Source organism: Vespa velutina, chromosome 1, assembly GCF_912470025.1.
Source record: "Vespa velutina chromosome 1, iVesVel2.1, whole genome shotgun sequence".
NCBI lineage: Eukaryota > Metazoa > Arthropoda > Insecta > Hymenoptera > Vespidae > Vespa > Vespa velutina.
In genome coordinates this window covers 3637134-3661248 of record NC_062188.1, presented here as the reverse complement: position 1 = coordinate 3661248, position 24115 = coordinate 3637134, and the positions used below count along the sequence as shown (strand labels likewise).

Genomic DNA, 24115 nt, shown 5'->3' with positions numbered 1-24115 from the left:
TAAATACTGAATGTCAAATACTATTTTATTAATAAATTATTTCATATATTATTAACCTAAATCAGATCAAATGTAAACATAGGGAAGTAAAGAAACAGAAAAGTATTGATAACTTTTAAACATGTAAAAAATAGAATAATAGATTTTTCACAATATCTCTGCTCTTATATATTTTACAATAAGTTATAACATACAAATAATAAACATAAAAATATTCAAAAATTTGTTTTGAATATTTAAAAGACAGTTCAATTTTTTGGCATAGATTGAATATTACCCGAATTTCTAATGATTCTAATGAGAATCCCTTATTCGAAATATATATTCATATAGCGTAACTGATATTAAAAATGATTTATCATGTATAACATTAACAGACAAATTTTTCGTATTATAAAAATACATAATATGTTTTTGAAATTCAGAAACAATTGCTTTAATATATAAAATTCCATTTTCGTCTGCAAATTGCTGAGCTTGATTCAAAAGATTACTTCCTATACCTTTCCTTGTATACTTTTTCTGAACATAAAATGTTTTTATCCAAGCAAGTCTTGGTTGCCAATTACTTTTACAGACTGACATAATACCTACAATTTTTTTATTATGATTAGAAAAATCAATATTACATACATTCATTTTTTCCTCTGTCATGAATACATATTGCTGATTTTGTTCCTGATTATTTAATGAAAAATCTTCATATGCTTCCGCTATCCAAAAACGAGAAGAATTATCGACCGTATAAATCCTATTTATAGAAATATATATTTTTATTTTAAAATCATAATTTTAACAATGTATGAACTAATAAAAACATACAAACAAAATAAAACTAAACGAAAGAAATAATTCAGAATATAATACCGTGAAATCTCATCCACTTCATTTCCAACAATTCTAGCTTCATACAAAAACTTTGCGTATAATGAAATGTATAATATTATTTCTGGTATAAATATAACTATAATACAATAAATTTTATGTAATCCTGCATACATGAGTAATGACATTAACACTATAGATAACATATTTACTATACGCATAATATTTAGTCCTAATAAAAATCCAATATAGGTATGATTTAGCTGATTCATTACACTAGCTTCAAGTAATTTTTTACAAAACAGTTTATCTTCGTCTCTGTAAGTTCTGATAAGAATACATTTCCGCATATTGACAAATTATATAAAATATATTGAGTCAACCAAAGGCACACAATAAAATTTTTTGATCTTTGATAAATTTAAATTCTATCTATATAGTATATAAAATTTTAAGCAACTGTGAAAATGTAATTATTGTCACAGTATATATGTACACTGAGGTCATGCATTGTAATACCCATAATAACGTATTGTTTATATGTTTATAACGTTGCTATCTGAAACGTAAATATTTTCAAATGAAAATTTATAAACGGAAAGAAATAGTAGTATTTGGAGAGACGATATCCGGACATGTTTTTAGTAAAATTTTTTTTATGAGAAAATGTCTAAGTCACGTTGTTTTATATTTATATTAATACTATGATTAATTACTATTCAAGTCATTTAAACACGTTATAAGAATTATCAAAAAAAAAAGTAACAATCAAGATTTTTCAAAGTTTTCACTTTTCATCAGTTGCTCATACGAAATATTTAATCTTGTTTCTTCAGAGATCGTTCTTGAACAAAACTGCTTGAGAACATATATATCTTTCGATGATATTTTTATCGCTAAAATTACTACAGCTATATATTGCTAATATACGATGATAATATGAATATGGTTTTATATAAATTTATATTTCGCGGGATATGATCTCGATAAATATATAAAAAAGGGATATAGGTTATACGAAATTATTAATATCTTAGAAATGTTACCGATATATCCTATGAATGGCAGTAATACTAGATAAATCTACGAGCGCAACTAATTTCGTTCAGTGCACATCATAATTTGGACTAAATATTGTGAGAATAAAGAACTATAAAAATTTATTTCTGTTTAAATACAATCCACACGATTTTTCAATATTTATCTATTACCCATGTCGAGTATACTAATGCAACTAAATTTGAATTAATCCGATTTACAGTACTCGATAGATCAGTCGAAATGTAATATTTTCTATTTTATCGACAGAACTCAAGAAAAATCTATTTTGTAATTCAACTAATTTTTACGTAGAATGACACTGTAATGCCAGGAGTGATAGTGCGGCTAAGATAGTGGATAATAATCAAACCGACTGTTGATGATTTATGGGGATTATGAAATATAATAATTTCTTTTAGTAATTTAAACATAATCTACAATTTCAAATCTATTAAAATGATCTTTTAGTATCTTTTTCTTATTGTTTATATGACTTAAGTTTTAATTCGAACTATTATCCATTTAACCCCTGTTCATTATTCTTGTTATGTACAATAATATTGAGCACCTTTAATTCATTTTTTTTTTAATGATTATATGCATTAAATACAGGATGTCAAATTGTATTTTATTAATAAATTATTTCAAATATTATTGACCTAAATTAGATCCAAATGTAAACATTGGGAAATAAAGAAACAGAAAAGTATTGATAGTTTCTAAAGATGTAAAAAATGGAATTACACACTTTTACAATATCTCTGCTCTTATATATTTTACAAACACTTATAACATACAAAAAATTAATATAAAAATATTATTCTTAAATTTGATTTGAATATTTAAACGGACAGTTAAATTTTTGGAACAGATTGATCATTACACTAATTTCTTCTGATCTGAATGAGAATTCCTTGTTCTAAATATATATTCATACATTGTAATTGATATTAAAAATGATCTATCATGTATAATATTTACAGTGAAATTTTTAGTATTATAAAAACTAATAAGATGTTTTTCAAATTGAGAAACAATAGCTTTAATACATAGAATTCCGCGTTCATAGGCAAAAAATTCTGCTTGTTTCATAAGTTGATTATATACATCTTTCTTTGCATACTTTTTCTGAACATAAAATCTTTTTATATAACCAAGTGTTGGTTCCCAATTACTTTTACAGACTGACATAATACCTACAATTTTTTTATTATGATTAGAAAAATCAACCTTACATACATTCATTTTTTCCTCTGTCATGAATACATATTGCTGATTTTGTTCCTGATTATTCAATGAAACATCTTCATATGCTTCCGCTATCCAAAAACGGGAAGGATTATCGAGCGTGTAAATCCTATTTATAGAAATATATATTTTTATTTTTAAATTATAATCTTAATTAACTACAAACTAACAAAACACACAAACAAAATAAAACTAAACGAAAGAAATAATTCAGAATGTAATACCGTGGAATGTCAAATATTTCATATCCAGCCATTCTAGCTTCATAACAAAACTTTGTGTACAATGTAATATATAATATAATTCCTGGTATAAACATAATCATAATACAATAAATTTTATGTAATCCTGCATACATGAGTAATGACATTAACACTATAGATAACATATTTACTATACGCATAATATTTAGTCCTAATAAAATTCCAATATATGTATGATTTAGCTGATTCATTACACTAGCTTCAAGTAATTCTTTGCAAAACAGTTTATCTTCTTCTCTATAAGTTCTAATAAGAATAAAATTCTGCATATTGACAAATTATATAAAATATATTGAATCAACCAAAGGCACACAATAAAATTTTTTGATTTTTGATAAACTTAAATTCTACTTATATATTGTATAAAATTTTAAGCAACTGTGAAATTCTAATTATTGTCACCGTATATATATATATATATACACTGAGGTCATGCATTGTAATACACATAATAGCGTATTGTTTATATGTTTATAACGTTGCTATCTAAAACGTAAATATTTTCAATCGAATATTTTTAAATTGAAAGAAATAAAATTATTTAGAAAGATGATATCCGGGCATGTTTTCAATCAGTTTTCTTATGAAAAAATGATTTATTAACGTTGTTTTATATTTATATTAATATTATGATTAAGTACATTTCAAGTCACTTAAACACGATATAAATGTTATCAAATAAGAAAGTAACATACGAAATTTTTCGAAATTTTCATCTTTCACCAGTAGTAAATCAGAAATAATCAATGTTGTCTCTTCAGAGATCGTTGTTCAACAAATCTCTTCCAGAATATAAATATCTTTCGATGATATTTTTATCGCTAAAATTTCTACTGCTATTTATTGCTAATATACCATGATAATATGAATATGGTTTTATATAAATTTATATTTCTCGGTATATGATCTCGATAAATGTATAAAAAAGGTATATTGAAATTATATACCTTTTTTATATATTACAAAATTATTAATATTTTAGACATGGTACCGATATACCTCATGAGTCGCAGTAATTCCAGATAAATCTACGAGCACAACTAATTTCGTTCGATGCACATCATAATTTAAACTAAATATTGTAAGAATAAAGAACTATAAAAATTTATTTCTGGTTAAATGCAATCCACACGATTTTTTAATATTTATCTATTACCCATATCGAGTATACTAATGCAACTAAATTTGAATTAATCCGCTATACAGTACTCGATAGATCAATCAAAATTTAATATTTTCTATTTTATCGACAGAACTCAAGAAAAATCTATTTTGTAATTTAAATAATATTTAAATAGACCGACATTGTAATGCCAGAATTGATAGTGCTGCTAAAATAGTGGATAATAATCATACCAACTGTTGATGATTTATGGGGATTATAAAATATAATAATTTCTTTTAGTAATTTAAACATAATTTACTATTTCAAATCTATTAAAATTATATTTTAGTATCTTTTTTGTTATTGTTTATATGAGATAATGTAGTTGATTTTTTAAGTTTTAATTCGAACCATTATTCATTTAACTCCTGCTCATTGTTCTTATTATGTACAATAATATTGAGCAGCTTTAATTTATTTTGTTTAAAATCATTGTATGCAATAAATATTGTATGTCAAATTCTATTCTATTAATAAATTATTTTAAATATCATTGACCTAAATTAGATCCAAATGTAAACATTGGCAAATAAAGGAACTGAAAAATATCGATAGTGTCTGAGGAATTAAAAAAAGAATTATAGATTTTTTACAATGCCTTTGCTCTTATATACTTTACAAACACTTATAACATACAAAAAATTAATATAAAAATATTATTCATAAATTTGATTTGAATATTTAGACGGACAGTTTAATTTGTTGGCATAGATTGAACATTCCGCGAATTTCTAATGATCCTATCGATAATTCTTTGTTCGAAATATATATTCATAAAGCGTAATTGATACGAAAAATGATAATCTATCACGCAAAACAGTTACATAATTTGTTTTTATATAATAAAAATACATATACCGTTTTTGGAATTGAGAAACCGTAGCTTTAACACATACAAATCCTTTTTCGTCGGCAAATTGCAAAGCACGTTTCAAAAGAGTACTTCCTACACCTTTCCTTGTATACTTCTTCAAAACATAAAATCTTTTTATCCAAGCATGTGTTGGTTGCCAATTGCTTTGACAAAATAACAGAATACCTATAATTCTTTTATTATGCTTAGATAAATCAATTTCAGATGCTCTCATTTCTTCCTCTGTCATAAATGTATATTGCTGATTTTGTTCCTGATTATTTAATGAAAAATCTTCACATAATTCCGCTACCCAAAAACGGGATAAATTATCAAGCGAGTAAATCCTATTTATAGAAATATATATTTTTATTTTAAAATTATAATCTTAATTAACTACAAACTAACAAAACACACAAACAAAATAAAACCAAACGAAAGAAATAATTCAGAATGTAATACCGTGGAATGTCAAATATTTCATATCCAACCATTCTCGCTTCATAACGAAATTTTGTATATAATGAAATATATAATATAATTCCTGGTATACACATAACTATAATACAATAAGTTATATGTAATTCTGCATACACGAGTAGACCCGTTACCAGTATAGATAACACAAATACCATACGAATAATATTTAGTGCTAATATAAATCCAAAAAATGTATGATTTAGCTGAGTCATTACACTATCTTCAAGTAATTTTTTGCAAGACAGTTTATCTTGTTCTCTATAAGTTCTAATAAGAATACATTTCTGCATATTGAGAAATTATATAAAATATATAGAAGCAACTAAATAAAATTTGAAGCACACAATATAATTTGATGATCTTTGAAAAACTTAAGTTCTACTTATATAGTGTATAAAATTCTAAGCAACTGTAGAAATTCTAATTATTGTCACAATATATATATATATATATATACTGAGGTCATGCAACGTAGTACACATAATAGCGTATTGTTTATGAGTTTATAATCTATCCGAAACGAAAATATTTTCAATCGAAAGTTTTTAAATTGAAAAAAATAATATTATTTAGAGAGATGTTATCCGGACATGTTTTCAATAAGTTTTCTTATGAAAAAATGATTTTATAACATTGTTTTATATTTACATTAACATAATGATTAAGTAATTTCAAAGTCATTAGAACACGTTATAAGAGTTATCAAACAAGAAAGTAACATACAAAATTTTTCAAAATTTTCCTTTCACCAGTAATGGATCAGAAATATTCAATGTTTTCTCCTCAGAAGTCGTTCTTGAACAGATCTATTTCAGAACAAATATCTTCTGATGATATTCTTATCGCTAAAACTTTTACTGCTATTTCTTACTTATATACAATAATAATATAAATATGACTTTATATAAATTTATATTTCGCGGCATATGATCCCAAAAAATATATAAAAAAGTTATATAGGTTATACGAAATTATTAATATCTTAGAAATGTTACCGATATTACCCTATGAATCACAGTAATACAAGATAAATCTACCAGCGCAACTAATTTCGTTCGGTGCACATCATAATATGAAGTAAATGCTGTGGGAATAAAGAACTATACAAATTTATTTCTGGATAGGTACAATCTACACGATACTGCAATATTTAGTTGTCATGCGTGTCAAGTAAATTAACCCAACTGGATTTTATTTAAACTATTTTGCAATATTTGATGGATCAATTGAAATTTAGTATTTTTTATTTTATCGATAAAACTCGTAGAAATTCTATTTATTAATTTAACTAATTTTTAAGTAGAACAACTCTGTAATGCCAGAAATAATGATAGTCCGTCTACAATAGTGGATAATAATCATAGCAACTATTGATGAATCATGTGGTTTACGAAATATAATAAGGTCTGATCCTAATTTAAATATTATCTACAATTTTTAATCCATTAAAATTGTTTTAATATTTTTTGTTAATTATTTCAATGATCTTAGATAGTGAATTTTTTAAAAGATTTATACCAACTGATTATAAATTTAACCTTTGTTTATAGTTTCTCTCATGTATAATAATATTGTGCAGCTTTGAATCATTTTGTACAATATGATTCTATGCAATAAATACTGGATGTCAAATATTATTCTATTAATAAATTATTTCAAATATTATTGATCTAAGTCAGATCAAATGTAAACATTGGGAAATAAAGAAATTGAAAAATACTAATAGTCTCTAAAGATAAAAAAAGAGAATTACGGATTTTTTACAATGTCTCTGCTCATATATTTCACAAAGAGTTATAACATACAAAAAATAAATAAATAAATACTCTTAATAATTTTGATTCGAATATTTACATGGACAATTTAATTTTTTGGCACAGATAGAACATTATGCGAATTTTTAATAACGTGGATGATAATCCTTCATTTCGTATTTTAATTCATAAAACGTTATAAATTTAAAAGATGGTTTACTATGTATATTCTGTGTACGAAAACCTTTGTTACCAAATAATATTAGAGCTTTTATTTCGTATTGAGAAATAAGTACATTAATAGATTCATATCCTTGTTCATATCCGAATTGTATAACTTGATTTATGAGATAACTCCCTATACCTATCCTTCTATAGTCTTTATGAATACATAATCTTTTTATCCAACCAGAATTCTGTATTCTATTACTTTTACAAAATCCAATAATACCTACACTCTTTTTAGTATGGCTACTTGTTGAATGATTAGATCTATTAAATTGTTCCTGTGTCATGAATATATATCTTGATTTTCGTTGACTTCGATCTACTAAATAATTATCATATGCTTCCACTATCCAAAAACAGGAAGAATTATCGGACGTATAAGTTCTGTTGATAAAAATATATATTTTCATTTTAAATTTATAATCTTAACTAAAAAAAAAGTAATAAAATTAGACAAACAAAATGAAACAAAACAAAACAAAAAGAAATAATTGAGAATGTAATACCGTAAAATCGTAGATGTTTCATTTTCAACATTTCTAGTTTCATACCAAAACATTGCATATAAAAAAATATATAATACAATTGATGGAATTAATAAAATTATAATGCAATAAATAATAGGATATCCAACTACTATTAGCATAAACATAAGTATTAAAACTAATGCATTTAATGTTATCATAACAGGTTTATCAGTTAAAATTCCAAGAAATGTTTCATTTAATGAATCCATTATAGAAGTTTTAAGTAATTCTTTGCAAAAGAAATTATCGAACGTAGTATAAGATCGAATAACAATAAAACTAGACATATTGAGAAATTATATAAAATTTTTCAAATCAATTAAAAATACACAACTCTATTTGCAATAAAATTTGTTGATCTTTTAAAAACTATAATATATAGTGTACAAAATTGTCAATAACTGTCGAAATATCTAATTAATGTCAAGATATATATACACACTGATGTTATACTTTGTAGTACACATAATAACGTACTGTTTATGTTTATAACCTTTCTATCCGAAAAGAAAATATTTTCAATTGAAAATTTTTAAAGAGAAAGAAATATTCAGAAAGATGATATCCAGATAATATCCGGAAATGATTTTAATGAATTTTCTTATGTAAAAATGATTTAATAACATTACATCATATTTATATTAATATTATGATTTAATACACTTTGACTTATTTAAACACGTTATAAAATCTATCAAAAAAGAAAGTAAGTAATAAGATTTTTCAAAATTTTCACCTTACATCGGTTACGAAATCGAAATATTCAATCTCTTCAGAGGGCGTTCTTGATCAAATGACGACCTCGTTGCGACTGTTGCGCCTCCTTCGATAAGACATATAACTAACCCGCCTCGGCGCCACCAAGCGCACACGTGGGAAACTAACCAAACAAAGCAAGAGATACCAAAGACGCCGAAAACATAGGAGACAACAAAAAACGCCAGGAACAAGAAAAGAAATCATTCATTCTTTCTTTAATTCTTCTTGAGACCACAGCCATAGCTGTTGAAACTGACAATCTGATTGAATTATTGTTTTTGTATACTTGACTTCTACTTTATCAATAGAAGTCAAGGTAGTTAAATTTTGTAATTTGTAGACTTCGCTATGTACGATACTATGACGCCAGGCATGATGAATTTACAGCTTAGGTAACAAATAATAACCATGAAGAATACATTTCCCACATTTATCACTTCTGTTAAATTTATAAAACTTTTTCGTTTTTATGCCTGAATGAGTTACCGTAGTTTATATATATATATATACACACACACACACACGAACACAACTATTTATATCGCTATTTATCTAAATAATATAAAATCATTATTTTTTATTTACTAGAAGGTATAATTTATTAAATAGGGTATATACATTTATTAAATAAAGTTTATTTTTTAATTTGTATTTCATCAATTTCTTGGTAATTAATTTGATGGTCATTTTTCGAGCTATATAAACAAAGCAATTTACATAAATACATATATGTACAAGTGGCCACCGAAGATCGATACCAAGATATTATTGGCACACTAATTCAGATGTTTAATAGATATTTACCAAGAATTCATTTCATTCATTTTTAGATCATTCAATCAATTGTTAGAACTAAATTGGCAGTATGTCTTCTACATTGAACATAAAATATTTCAGATTGATTTTTTCTTTTTAAAGACACTTTCAGATGATAGTCCTTAATCTTTTACGTGCATTTATCATAGCAACATTGATGACATTAATCAAAAAAAGCATGTATCACTAAATTAGTGATTAGCTTTTCACGATATAATGTTGCTTCACGTAATAATGTATTTCTGTAAAAAGATTCCATTTCTAAAAATCGCTTTTAGATCGTAAAAAATGATCAGTCTATCGAAAATGCATAATTAAAAACTCAATATATAATATATATAAATACATTGGACATGTATCACCTTTCACTTCTGAATGAAGACACTTGTTGAGACTTACTACAAAAGCATGGATGTTGGATTTTCCATGAAGTTTTTAAAGGCTGAAAGCCACTGTGCACCTACCGCACCATCTACTGTGCGATGGTCACAACTAGCTGTTACAGATATATATTGGGCAGTTATGAATCTATAATCACGAAATAAAATTTGAATTAATTTTTACATTTAGAGTTTAAACTAATTGAAAATATTTACATAAAGATGAGAACATACCCTTTTTCATTCTTTGCAGGTATTAATCTTACTTCTGTTGAACCTACTGCAAGAATAATAGATTGAGGTGGGTTTATAATAGCAGAAAAGTTTTTAATGCCAAACATTCCCAAATTCGAAACAGTTATTGTGCCTCCTTGAAATTCTTGTGGCTGCAGCTTTCCCTCCCTTGCTTTGGCTGCTAATGCCTTCACATCTTTGCTAATTTCGACAATACCTTTTGTATCGGCACTAAATACTATAGGTGTAATTAAACCAGATTCTGTGCTTACTGCTACGCTTACATCTACATTATTATACCTATAAAACAAAATTAAAAAAAAAAAAAAAAAAGAAAAAAAGAAAAACATTAAAATATTGATCTTAGTGTGAAAAAAGGGAGACAAGAAGGAGACAAAATAAAATCAGAAATCTTACTGTCTTATAACATCTCCCATCCAAGCACTATTACCTTCGGGTACTTTTTTACAAGCCATTGCCATTCCTTTTATAATAATATCATTTACGCTTACTTTTATTTTCTCTTTCTCTAACATCTTATTAAATTGCTCTCGCATTGCTAATGCTGCATCCATTTTTATATCTATTGATAGGTAATAATGAGGAATACTTCTTTTGCTTTCAAGTAGACGTTTTGCTATAACTGCCCGTATATTTGAAACAGGGACATCAATGCCATCTGCGACATCAACTCCTTTCGCTGGTACAGTTGGTTTTGCAGCAACTGGAGCACCTTCGAGATCTTTAGATGTTATGGAACTGTATAAACCTGTACCTTTTAGGCCCTATAAGAAAAAATCACTTTTTTTTCCATTCCTTCTTAACATCTAAGAAAAAATATTCATTATATTTTGATGTAAAAAATTATTTAACAATGTAAGATTACCTCTAAACTAAGTCCTTTTTCTGCAGCAATTCTTTTAGCTAATGGACTGGCATATACCCTTTCTCCTGGTGTGACTTTCGTAGGTGAAAGTGCAACTGCAGGTGTTGGTGCAGCAGGCGTTGGTGCAGCAGGTGTTGGTGGAGCAGGCGCAGCAGGTGCTGATGGTGCAATAGGTGCTGCTACTGTATCATCTTTAAAGTCTTTAAAAGCAGGAACTGATTCTTCATTTGGAACAATGATGCAAACAAGTTTGCCTATCGGTACATTTTTTGATCCAGCAGGTACAAGTATTTTAGCTAAATAACCTTCTTCTGGTGTTTCAAATCCCATTGTTGCTTTATCTGTTTCAATTTCTGCTAATAAATCACCTTCATTTAATTTATCTCCTGTTAATAATAAAATAAGATGATATTATTATAATGAAATAGAAATTATGAAATAGAAATGAATTAGAAAATCATATATTATAAATTTAATTTATTAAGTAGTTTCTTCTATATACATACCTTCTTTTTTTTGCCAACTTACAATAGTGCCCGTTTCCATAGTAGGAGAAAGTGCAGGTAATTGTACTTTAACATGGTCAGGAAAGTCTGCATAAAACCGTAATTGCTGCTGCCATGGTATCACCGTAAAACGTAAACTATCGTGGACCTGAATCCTGAATACCAAGCAAGAAAGCAGTGATATACTCTAAAAAATGTTAAGAATCATGTGATGATATAATGTGATATCAAATGTTTCAATTAACATATCAGTATATCTGTTAACTAGTAATAAATAAAATTCAAAATAAATAATAGTTCATATAAGACTATACAATTTTAATGAAAATAAATATATACATACATTAAGAAAAGAAATGAAAAGATGTTAACTTATAATGAAAATTTATATATAGTATATTCAGTATCATAAATTAAAATCATGTTGATCTTTATATATAGATTTGAATACATTGAATAGTAGAAATGAAATACTAATAAAATATAACATTAATGATTAAATGAAAATCGAATGAACGATGAGAGCAAAATTTTCATGAAATAATAATTAATAGAAGAATTAGCAATATGTATACCTTTGTAAATATTTTCTGTGAAGACATCTAATGATCACGGTTCTAACGATGTTAGTGCCCACACCACTTCGAAGTATCGTGCGTGCCAAATCATTACGTAGCCTCGCCGTGGTACGTATCATATCTTGATCGCTTTAACAATATCTATTCGCACTACCGAATTGAAATAGTTAAAGTTTATCGAAAAAGACTTTTTTCAGATTGTATAGTTACCCAAAAATTGTCCACGAGCACTTCGAAATATATTTCAGAATATAATAAAGGAGGACCAAATGACGGATACGTTTGTGCCAAATTAGAGGTCGTTCGCAAGGTCACGTGATTTCAACCATGAAATTTATTCTCATTCAATACGGGTAGTGTCGATGACTCTGACACTTTACCTTATAAAGCTTTACAGCGCCGTCTTTACCAAACTTAAAAAACATTCATTTATGAAATTTAAAAAATATATTTATGAGAGATGTTAAAGAAAAACAAATTCGCAAGTTCATATGAGCTTACATTTATAAGTTTTAATTGAAGTTTGGTAAAAAAAAACTTTTTTTATTATACTACTTTACATCCACATAAACTTTACTAATATGTCAGTGTAGTTTTTCATTAAGTAAAAAGCATTAATAATATAATGGATATAGAAAATATACAGAAAAGAAATATAATTAAGTCAAAATAAAAAAAAAATAAAAATTAGAATAAATTAATTGGATTTAAGAATAATATGACTATATATCGATACTTTGCGATTATCGATAATCACATTTGCATCCATTTCGATACTATATCATACCTTATCTGAAGTCGTATCATTATAGGTTATATTGCAAATAATTTAAAAATAAGATTTATAAAGAACTATGTACATTTCGAATTGAATTTTGAAATTATTATATACACTAATATCAAAAGTTATCTTAATTATTATGTCAATTTTACGAAGAGCACAGGTTTGCTTTTTAAAATATTTATTATTTTTAAATTAATAATATAACATTAATCATTTTATATTATTTAATAAAGTTATTAAATTTTTTAGCAATGGAACACTTTTTCAACTATTTGGCATATATATGATGCAAAATGGCAAGATCCCTATTTAAGTGCAGAAAAAATAAAGCTTTATCTTATGGGTATACATAAGCCAATATATCATCCAATGAGTAAGTTTAATATTATAATATTTAAGTGTATATTGATATTTCAAAAATATCTAGTTTATAAAATGACGATATTTCATATAGATTATTGTGGTGATCATGTGATCGTAATAAATAGTAAAGATATAGCTTTACGAGGAGACGAGTGGCGAAAACGTGTGTATTTCCATCATAACACATATATCGGTGGTGCTTCTTGGACTCTTGCTTGGGAACTTCATAATAAAAATCCAACTTTGGTAATTAATGAATACATATTATATCTTAACATAATCTATCTTATATTTATAGACTTTATTAACAAGATAATTTATTTTTAATTTATATTATCCTTATGTAGATAGTAACTAAAGCAGTGTATCGTGCATTGAAAGGAAATTTACAAAGAAGACACACGATGCAAAGATTACATGTTTTCCCGGATGAAAATGTTCCAGAAGAAATGCTTAAGAATGTTTGTAATCAGATTAAGCAATTAAGACCAGTTCCAGTTAGATTAGATCATATTCCCAAAGAAGAAATAGAACAATTTCCAAAATTGTTAGCTTATCCTGAAGGTTATATTCTTAAGTGATTTAGAAATTGTAAATAAAATTATTATTATAATACAACATTATTGTGTGAATATTTAAACATAAACAGTAAAAATGTAAAAACACTATATACATGTTTGTTTTATATATACGTATATATATATATATATATATATATATATATATATATATATTTAATTATATATATATATATTTAATTATGTATATATATATAATTAAATTGTTCCATTATATTTTAGATTTTGCATGAAATAAAATTAGTTCGATATTTCAAATAAATATTTGTGAACTAGATGGAGCCTCAGTGCAAACGAAAATAGAGGGCAGTACATAGGATATCCAATCTTATAACAACGGATAAGTGATCTGTACAACAGTCTACGTGTATACTATCTTTGTCGATCCAATTTCTTACAATTGTCAGATTACTGTCATTTTACCATTATAAGTGCATTTTAATAATAACTATCATTTTTACAAGTACAGAATCATTTCTGTTGTACAAGCTTTACATAACTTGTCATAATGGCGGATTCTAAATACTCTGATTTACCTGGAATTGTATGTATTTTCTACATTTTATACTTTTATAGATAGTATTTCTATAAAGATCACAAATATATAGTTGTATTGAATATTTTATATCAGTGTACTTTTATTTTCTTGTGTAATTTTACTAAGATACATAGATTGTTAATAATTAATGAAATATTACAGGCATATGATCAAGTTGACGTTTATGAAACAACTGATTTACCAGAGTCAGAACAATTTGAAATTTACTCAGAGGTAAAATAATTATGATGCTGTATAATATATTCTTATATTATGAAACTTAATTTTTTATGTTTCCAGGATGAATCAGATTCCATAGAAAAGTTACATATAAATGCTAGAGAAGCTTTTAGTAAATTTAGAACCAAGACAGTAGGAGACACCAAAGTTGATTTTTCAGATTCTATTTCGCGTAAATCAAGAACAGGTTACAAGTTGGTATTCAACTTATTAAATACTTTTATGTTTAAACTATTATATGAATATATTATATAATTAAGTAATTTTTTATTTTTATTAAATATAGGTTTAGAGATTATGAACTTCCAGGTGAAGATGAAAAAGAAACTCCTATTCAAAAATATCAACGCTTGCAATGCGAAGTAAAAGAATTGTATGAAGAAATAAATGCATTGAAGGTAGTATATTACAAATGTTTTTTTTTTATATTTTTTTTATTAGTTTTTTAATGCGAGTATATTTATTTGCTTTCTTAGGAAAATGCAAAAGAAGAAAATGAGGAAGTCAAATCTGCAATAGATATAATATCTCAAGTAGAGCAATTAGGAAAAGAAATAAATGATCTAAAATTAGAAGAATCTCTTGGTTCTGGTCTTATGGAACTACTTTCAGATCCTCAAGGAGCTAGATTGAAGTATATTTTGTGTTCTTAATAAGTGATTGGTATGTAGTTCTTATATAATTGATTGTTTTAGGCAACTGATATCACAAATAGAAGTATTTAGAAACACTGGCATTCCCAAATCAGAAACAGAAATAAAACCAGAGATCACAGAGACAAAAGAAACATCGCCATCTGGTGTTTTGGAGTACAAAATGATGTATCTTCCAGAAAAAGCTAAAATGCAAGAAATTGCAAGAATCGTGCAATTAGAACAAAGATTATGTTGTCTTGAAAGTGTCATTGGTACATCTAATGAAAATTTTTCTGTTTTTTCACGGGTAATGATAACATTTCGAAGTAATTTATATCTTTCCATTTTTTATTAATTGTAAAAATAATTCTGTACCATCTTACACTTTATAGAATTTGAAATGTCAAGGTATAATGGATGCAGTACAGCAACTAAGTGCAAAAGCTGCACTTTTAGATACTAGTCAGTTAGATGCCATTGAAAGTAGATTATCCGCTTTGATTTACAGGATTGATACTATTGCTCAGAAGAAATCTACTTTGACTCCTGATTCAGAATTAAAACAAAAGGTTTCATATAAGTTATTAGTGAACTATAGAAAATAGATGGAGTTAAGTAATTAATTATTTTTTCATAACAGATCGAAGAAATGTATAAAATAGTGAAAAAGACAGAAAGTATGTCAGATATTTTACCTCTAACTATAAATCGAATGACATCTTTGAGTACTATACATGAACAAGGTCGGTCCAAATATTATACTATACAATTTAGTATAAATATATAAAAATATTCTATTATCATTAAATGAAAGATGATATGTATATTGTCTTGTATTATAATTGTTATAATTTCTTTTTTAATAGCTGCGAACTACAGTAAGGCGATGAAACAGTTTGAAGATCTACAGAAACAAAATACTCAATTTATGGACAGCAATAAATGTTTACTCGCAGGTGTACAAGAAAGTTTTGCATCAAATTTAGAAGTTATAAAAAATAATATAACGTCGCTTTCTGAACGCGTTGCAAAGCTTGATAAGTAATCAATAGCAGCTAATTAATTAATCATTTTATTGAAATTATTAACGTTTTTATATTTATTTATTAAAACTATAAGATAGTAAAAATTGTACTATGTATTAATGTAAAATAAATTATATTCCTTAAATTAACTGTTCAAGCAATTTTAAATATTAAAAATGATTTTGTTTCAAATATTTCAATCAATATTTTGATAAGGAGTATAAAAGTTTGAATGTTATAATAAGAAAAAATTGGACACACCATATATTTTGAATATAAGTATTTATTTGAAAAGATTAGAATCTTAATTTTTGGAAAAACCATTTATTTTTGCCAGATTTGTACCTGTGAAAAAAATACAAGAATTATTACATTGCAATTAATATTTTTATTGAACATTTCTTGATCTTATAGTAAAATTAACAAATAGAAGTTTACATACCTTTCTTCAAATTTAACACGGATTTGGAATCTTGCCTTCTTTCGTTTCATCGGATCCTTAAGATCTTTAGGAGCTACTTTATCTAACTGTAGTTCTGGTACTGTATATCTTGTAGGCATTAAATGATTATAATTTAAAACCTAAAACAATAATAGTAATATAAATAAGAAAATATAGTCATAAAAAAAATATTGAATGTCCCATTCAACTTACTTTTACAAAAGGCTTAATCTTAGAACGTTTGTGTAATTTTCCTTTTCCCATTCTTTTATGGACTTTGCGTGGGTATCTATCGATACCAGCAACCATAGCATGTCCATACTGCTTGTCTGTAGTACCATCATCAAAAGTACGCATTACAATAGCTTTTCTTCCAGCATACCGGCCACTAAGGACCAGTACAACTTTACCACTTTTCATAATCTTCACCATTTTGAATGGTGTCCTGTAATAAAAATATTTCTTTCAATATTATTCAACAGTTACAAGATAAATCACAAATTGCTTTATATATTTAGAGGTTATTTTTTATTAATGTTTTTCCCTAATCACATGACACATTTCTTCAAAAATTTAATATTTAACGCTGTCATACTCATAAGAATAACAATCTTCTGTTTTTGCATATAACAATATAAAACAAAAATAAAAGTGACATATGAAGATACAATGCTTTTATAATTGAACGTTTCAATAATTCATAGAGACAAAAATAATAATCAATTAATTTCTCAAATTGAAGAAAAATGTTTCATAATAAAAATTACGTTATCAATATTAGTATAATGATTTATAAATAAACGATGTTCTCAGATTCTACCGGACAATAATTATTAACGAACCTCCGTCTTTTCCAGGTTGAAAAAATGGAAAATAGAAACTGCCTTCGTCGAAACCAGGAGGAAAGAGAGATATAGATGCTTAACTGGGACTTCTAAATGTGCGATACGTACTTTCTCGTTTCTAACTATGTTCTCATTGGTCATCGCTTTTCAATGTCGCGGGACGATTGCCCAATAGGAATGAAGGATTAAAATTGTAAATAGATCATAGAATTATATACACGAAGTAATATTACATTTGTAAAGTCGATATATTCTGTAGAGAGTTTTACTCGACTAACGTCCATGTGTCTGATGTATAGAGTTTATGCATTTTGCAGTGATTATAATATAACCTGAATCTGATTTTTCGTACAGCTACATTATTTACAACTTTTCAATAATTATATTTAAAATAAAGTAAGGTGTGAAGATAACTAAAGTATACACTTAAATTATGATATTAATGATTTTAAAAACACATATAAATAATATTTTATCATTTGATTATAAGTTGTGTCATAAGTGCATCACTACTATACACTTCCATTCCAAAATTTGTGACAGTGCTCAGGTAAAATAATAAATAATATTAAATGTATAATTAAAAATAATAAATTAAAAAGTGGTTATTTATAAATATAAATTAGATTTTTAATATATACATCTTTTTCTGATAGTTCGATTTTTGAGTGAATTTAAAAATTTTTTAGACTAAATACGCTAAATGAGTAACGTGAAGAATCTACTTGATGATCAAGATCCTGACTACACAATTCCAATACCTACTAATAAAAATCAAGAAGAAGTTTGTGAGGAAAATGGTAAGATCAAATTTTTAAAAATTCTGATATTATTGATGAATAGACTGAATTTATATTAAAATTTGTTATTGATTAGCTCGTTCAACAGCAAGAAAAATAACTGCAATTATTGAAAAGGAATTTTCACAAGAAATAGATGCAAAAAGAAATGAAGTTTTACAAATTCAAGAAAGATTACATAAGGCATTGAAGACTCTACATTTATTGCGATACGTTATCATTACTGATTTCTATAATCGTAAACAATGTCAAGCCTCTCAAATTCGAGAAACGCAACAAGTTCGTATTCATCCAGCAATTAAACAATTGATTGGAAAAAGTCCTAAACGGCCACATAATGATTTTGCTATACCATCTACATCCACGGATCCGCGATTTTTAAATGGATATTCATATCTTTCACCTACGAAAACAAAAACAACTGAGCATAATGTTTTAAAGACTGAGAATATAACAGAATCCTCAAAGGAATGTAATACAAGTATGCAGTTTGAAGATCAAAGTGAAGATGATATTCAACCACCAAAAAAAATTCCACGTTATATACCACCAAAAAGTGGAGTACCAGAACCTGCATGTCCTTCTAGAGGTGTTAGGCATAAAGTAAGAAAACGCATAGTGATTGGCAATATTTCCAAGTGGATTCCACCAGACTGGAGAGAAGATCCTGCCAGTCATAAATGGACAATATATGTACGAGGTAGTAAAGAGGTTTCTAATATTGGAGATTTTGTAAGTAAAGTTAGATTTTTTTTGCATCCAAGTTACAGACCAAATGATGTTGTTGAAGTATCATCTGCTCCATTTCATCTCTCAAGACGAGGTTGGGGTGAATTTCCGCTAAGAGTACAGTTACATTTTAAAAATCCAATTAATAAACCAATGGATATTATTCATCATCTCAAATTAGATCGTACATATACTGGCCTTCAAACATTAGGTTCTGAAACTATAGTTGATGTATGGATTTATACAATGGATCCAAGTGTTCTTATACAAGCTAATAATGAAATTTCTGACAGTTCTATAGAAGAAATAAATTCTTGTACTGTCAATGATGTGAAAAAATCTGATTCTATGATCATTGGAACACCACAAAAGTCAAGTACTTCAATTGATTCTGCTACAATTACTGTAAAATCTGAAACAAATGATATAGAAGTTCCTAATATAGACAATAAGTTAAATGATATGAAAATGCAATTAGATGTATCCGTTGTTAAATCTGAGCCTAATGATGAGATTACTGGACAGTCGATGTCATTTATGACAAATAATAATACACTTACATCTAGTTGTAACAGTAATATGACACAATTGGAACAGATACAATTTTCTGTTTGTCATGATCATGATTATATAAATAATTATATATCTAATGAAACTAATTTATTTGTAGAGAATAATATAACTATAGAACATTTACCTGATATTAATCCAATTAAGAAATCCATAAATTCAATGGTAGAACTATCTGGAAATAATACAAATTCAATAAAAGAATGTTTTAATAATTGGCAATGCACATCTAGTGCAAATACAGAGAAATCTCCTGAAATCAATACTAGTGTAAATAAGAAACATAATATTGAAAAAGATATAAGTGATGAAAATGATAAATATGCAAAAGTTGGATCATCGTCATTATGGTTTAAAAATAACAGTAAACTCTTGTCTTCTTTAGAAAGCATTGATTCCAAGACAGATTTAATGAGGAAGGAAGAGGTATGTTCTGAAGAAGTTATCCAAAAAGAACATTTTGGAAATAATATAAATGAATCAAATAAAAGTACTTCATCTCCAATAAATTTTAAATCAAATTTGCGTCCATTACAAATTTCAATACCTCCTTCGTTTGAACCAGCTGCAGGCAAGCATATGTTAATTTTACAAAATAATAAACGTACTTCAATGGAAGCAAATAATACATGTTCTTCTAAAATGAACATTGTCAAATATGCAAAAAATCATTGCAAAATTGATACAAACAATTGTTTGAGTTATGTTAATTCAAAGACAAGTATACTTATTCCTAGGGGAACTAGTCTCTTGAAAAAACAAACAAAACAAACGGGGAAACCAACTACAAATAATAAAAATGATAATACATATGCAATATTGGAGATTAAACCATCAAATAGCCTCTTGTTAAATTTGAATTCTGATGTACCGGCATTAAAAATAGCAGATAATGCTTCTAACAATACGAAAAATTCGTATAATACAAATTCTTCACATTTAGAAATATCAACATTACAAAAAGATCAAACAATTTCAAAATCAATTAATCATAATGGTAAAATAGGAAAATCAAGAATCATTTTGGGTAAAGATAAATTGAAGCTTCATAGTAAAGAAGATTTATATGACAAAGTTCTTAAATCGATAGAGATTGTAAAAATTACAGATATAGAAGGTTTATTACGATTTATTATACGTAGGATACCTATTGTCACTCCATATGCATCTGATCCAGATTATAAACGTTTACATCCTTATGCTTGTGCCACAGAGGAAGAATATTTTAATCATAATATGGGTAAACGTGCAGCTTATGAATGGTGGCGAGCAAAAACAATACGATCATTTTTACGTAAAAAACTTACTGCGGAAGATAAATTGTGGTCAGTGAAAGAGATAATACTTTGGGCAAGATTGTATGGATATACACCAACACGTTCTTGTTTTGGCATAGATGCAACAACAACAATGAATGGAGCAAAAAGATTACCATGTACAGAGATTTCAACAACAACATCAACGTGTACAGAACCAATAGCATTTCAAAAGTGGCTTCAAACGTCTTATGATATATCAAAGAATTTAACAACGGATAACGATGATTCTCAAGAAGAAGACATCGACATACTAACTTGTCAGAATCCTGAAAATAATAAAACAACGCAACAAAATTGTTTTAAATTTGATTGTAATAATGAAATAACAACATCTAGAACTATATCCCTTGATCTAGAAGAAAAATTATTACCACTGCATAATTTTATTTGCGAGACAACTAGAAGCATTGGCATTACATTAAAACCGGAGGAAATTGTTCCTAATGTGTTTCATTGCACTGCAAGTCGTGTCATGATAAGGGTAAGATTAATTAATATGTTAAATATGAAAAATTTTTATTTAAATTTTAAATATATGATATAAAATATATTCTCTTTATCTCTTCAGGCCATGGAATGTTTTATGGAAGATATTGTCAGAACATCTTTAGCTAAAGCTTGGGAAAAGAGCAATGGCAAAGAGTAATAATATTTTACAATTATTACTATTTAACTTAATATAATAATTAACTACTATAAAATCAATGACATATATAATCATCACATATTAATTTTATTTACAGATGTCCACAAACTTTGTCGTTGGACGATGTTCGTTCCGCTTTAACAAGTCGAGAAGAGTTCGATATTTTTACAAATGAAGGTTTGGGTTCGCGGTATCAACTTACTACAGAGGACTAGTTAATATTCTCATTTGTTCCAGATATATAGAATTACAAAAAAAGTGTAAAAAAAATAAGAATGTTTATATTTTGAGCATAATCATACATTGAGCAATAACATAGGATGGATATTAAATATTTTCAGTATTACTAGTATTAATACTAGTACTTACGTTGCAGAAGTACAGAGATTTTTTAGAAAGCATATATATATTATATATAACTTAATATTTAAACATTTTGAAATGATATATCTCTGTACCCCTTTTTTTCCATGTACAAAAAATAATCGTTTTGATTTACCATTGTATACATTTACATAGGACTTCCATAGTTAAATTATCAATTTGTAAATTGTAGAATTTTTATATGATGGACACGTAGAAAAAAATTACGAAATTTGAACATTCTAGCATTTAATTTTGTTATTTTCATTTTTTACAAGTTTTTTTTTTTTTTTTACTTAAAGGATAAATTGATTGGGGGTATGTAAATATTATCTATAATAACAAATTTCCATATATCTTATTTTAATTTAATCTTGTATTGTATATCGATATGACATTTACTATGTTTCGTCATTCCTTTTTCTTTTTCATTTTTTTTTCTAATTGCAATGATTAAGTAGTTGGTGAAAGTTTGTTGCTAGACATAATATATTTAAATGAGATGAATCATGCAACTGAATTTGCATTCAAATAAGTCTGTCTTTTTCGTTATTGAGAGTAAGAAGTCTAAGGAAATAAAATTTGAGATTTAATAGATTATTCTTTGTTTTATTTTGATTTATAATAATTTCGTTTCATTTAGTATCATATTTCTAATGTTTCATCTTTTTTACAAACGTGCATGCATTTATTACTATTGTAAAAATTTGTATAATCGCTGACAAGAGAATACTCGCACATAAATATTTCTTATTCTCTATTGATCCGATTTCTTATAAAAGGGAAAATGAAATCACGCATATTTATACATTTTAATAAAAAATATCTTCCTTCGTACTTATAATAACATTATTTTCTTTACACAAATAATATCCTTTAATTATAATTATTTCAGTTTTTTTATAAAACACTGTTGGATAATTAATGATAAAGTTTAAAAAAAAAAAAACCTGTAATTATATGTTCTTATGTGTGGTATATGCGTATGGTCATTATTAGAACAATAAAAAGGATGTTGAATAGGAGATAAATTAGAGATAATTTGCAATGAAGATAATTGAAGAATCATTATAAAGTAAGATTATACTTATACTAACGATACTCTTACGTGAGGAGTATAGATCGTTTTATCTTCTCACGTCCTTGGTTATGTTGGTATCATTCTATTTTATTTTTTTTATCAATGCAATAGAATTATTTCTATATTATTATAGTGAAAGATTGTTGTAAAGATTTAAATTATTTTTTTTTTATCGTTGGAAATCCGCCAGTTGAATCTTATTTGAGATATTTACATGTGGCGTGTAATGTTAGAACAAGAAAGAAAGAAAGCCGATAAAATTGAAAGTTTCTAAAATATAATATTTTTTCCCCATTTGATTTTGATCAACTGACATATTCGAGTACGAAAGTAATATAAATATATTATGATTTTTTATTAGAAAATTGCCGGAATGTTTTTTTATTGAACATTTAATTTAATTTTTGATTATCGATTGATTTAAATCGTTACGGATGAGAGATGATCGATTACGTTGTCACGTGATCAAAGAAATGCGATATAAAACTGTATCGAACGTTTTAAAAACAAATTCAAATTCTTATTAATTCTAATAATAAAAGAATTTTGTCATCCGTAGACACCAAAATAAAGAGCTAATAAACTTACGAAACACGCTGTAGAGAGGAAGGATC

At 26.4% G+C, this 24115-nt stretch overlaps 7 protein-coding genes across 17 annotated transcripts; 3 read left to right on the top strand and 4 right to left on the bottom strand.

Moving 5' to 3' along the window:
• Positions 1–282: 282 nt before the first annotated feature.
• On the bottom strand, positions 283–2043 carry LOC124948582. The gene is made up of 3 exons (XM_047492393.1): positions 1872–2043; positions 868–1384; positions 283–751 (listed from the first exon to the last, which is right to left on the bottom strand). Exons 2-3 carry the CDS (start codon positions 1173–1175, stop codon positions 295–297), a joined length of 765 nt encoding a protein of 254 aa, XP_047348349.1. The 5' UTR covers positions 1176–1384; positions 1872–2043; the 3' UTR covers positions 283–294.
• A 554-nt stretch (positions 2044–2597) lies between these two features.
• LOC124948540 lies at positions 2598–9666 on the bottom strand. Of its 5 annotated transcripts, none has more exons than XR_007100780.1 (3): positions 8364–9666; positions 3339–8241; positions 2598–3223 (listed from the first exon to the last, which is right to left on the bottom strand). XR_007100780.1 is itself a non-coding variant. In XM_047492311.1 (3 exons), the coding sequence occupies exons 2-3, from the start codon at positions 3644–3646 to the stop codon at positions 2746–2748; spliced, it is 786 nt and encodes a 261-aa protein (XP_047348267.1). In that variant the 5' UTR covers positions 3647–5742; positions 5858–7773; the 3' UTR covers positions 2598–2745. The 5 variants fall into 5 exon arrangements, 4 of the variants coding, with proteins under 4 accessions (XP_047348267.1, XP_047348287.1, XP_047348259.1 ...); XM_047492311.1 differs by lacking the exon at positions 8364–9666 and having other exon boundaries at positions 3339–5742; positions 5858–7773; XM_047492331.1 differs by having other exon boundaries at positions 2598–8241.
• A 92-nt stretch (positions 9667–9758) lies between these two features.
• Positions 9759–12911, bottom strand: LOC124948530 (dihydrolipoyllysine-residue acetyltransferase component of pyruvate dehydrogenase complex, mitochondrial). 6 transcript variants are annotated; one of them, XR_007100767.1, is made up of 8 exons: positions 12754–12911; positions 12541–12693; positions 11966–12120; positions 11460–11845; positions 10991–11358; positions 10574–10873; positions 9948–10487; positions 9759–9838 (listed from the first exon to the last, which is right to left on the bottom strand). XR_007100767.1 is itself a non-coding variant. In XM_047492273.1 (8 exons), exons 2-7 carry the CDS (start codon positions 12660–12662, stop codon positions 10358–10360), a joined length of 1461 nt encoding a protein of 486 aa, XP_047348229.1. In that variant the 5' UTR covers positions 12663–12693; positions 12754–12911; the 3' UTR covers positions 9759–10201; positions 10322–10357. The 6 variants fall into 6 exon arrangements, 4 of the variants coding, with proteins under 4 accessions (XP_047348229.1, XP_047348239.1, XP_047348211.1 ...); XR_007100773.1 differs by having other exon boundaries at positions 9759–10201; positions 10306–10487; XM_047492273.1 differs by having other exon boundaries at positions 9759–10201; positions 10322–10487.
• A 298-nt stretch (positions 12912–13209) lies between these two features.
• LOC124948586 (39S ribosomal protein L13, mitochondrial) lies at positions 13210–14358 on the top strand. Its single transcript, XM_047492406.1, has 4 exons — positions 13210–13487; positions 13577–13700; positions 13782–13936; positions 14038–14358. The coding sequence occupies exons 1-4, from the start codon at positions 13464–13466 to the stop codon at positions 14269–14271; spliced, it is 537 nt and encodes a 178-aa protein (XP_047348362.1). The 5' UTR covers positions 13210–13463; the 3' UTR covers positions 14272–14358.
• Positions 14359–14535: 177 nt separating this feature from the next.
• Positions 14536–16855, top strand: LOC124946876 (dynactin subunit 2). Its single transcript, XM_047488222.1, has 9 exons — positions 14536–14812; positions 14969–15040; positions 15107–15240; positions 15333–15444; positions 15523–15680; positions 15742–15988; positions 16074–16250; positions 16322–16424; positions 16548–16855. Exons 1-9 carry the CDS (start codon positions 14777–14779, stop codon positions 16724–16726), a joined length of 1218 nt encoding a protein of 405 aa, XP_047344178.1. The 5' UTR covers positions 14536–14776; the 3' UTR covers positions 16727–16855.
• Positions 16856–16971: 116 nt separating this feature from the next.
• LOC124946882 (60S ribosomal protein L27) lies at positions 16972–18134 on the bottom strand. Its single transcript, XM_047488234.1, has 4 exons — positions 17991–18134; positions 17362–17593; positions 17149–17288; positions 16972–17051 (listed from the first exon to the last, which is right to left on the bottom strand). The coding sequence occupies exons 2-4, from the start codon at positions 17578–17580 to the stop codon at positions 17003–17005; spliced, it is 408 nt and encodes a 135-aa protein (XP_047344190.1). The 5' UTR covers positions 17581–17593; positions 17991–18134; the 3' UTR covers positions 16972–17002.
• A 112-nt stretch (positions 18135–18246) lies between these two features.
• LOC124946828 lies at positions 18247–23257 on the top strand. 2 transcript variants are annotated; one of them, XM_047488154.1, is made up of 5 exons: positions 18247–18543; positions 18683–18793; positions 18870–21892; positions 21980–22053; positions 22155–23257. In XM_047488154.1, the coding sequence occupies exons 2-5, from the start codon at positions 18697–18699 to the stop codon at positions 22270–22272; spliced, it is 3312 nt and encodes a 1103-aa protein (XP_047344110.1). In that variant the 5' UTR covers positions 18247–18543; positions 18683–18696; the 3' UTR covers positions 22273–23257. The 2 variants fall into 2 exon arrangements, with proteins under 2 accessions (XP_047344110.1, XP_047344117.1); XM_047488161.1 differs by having other exon boundaries at positions 18650–18793.
• Positions 23258–24115: the final 858 nt, after the last annotated feature.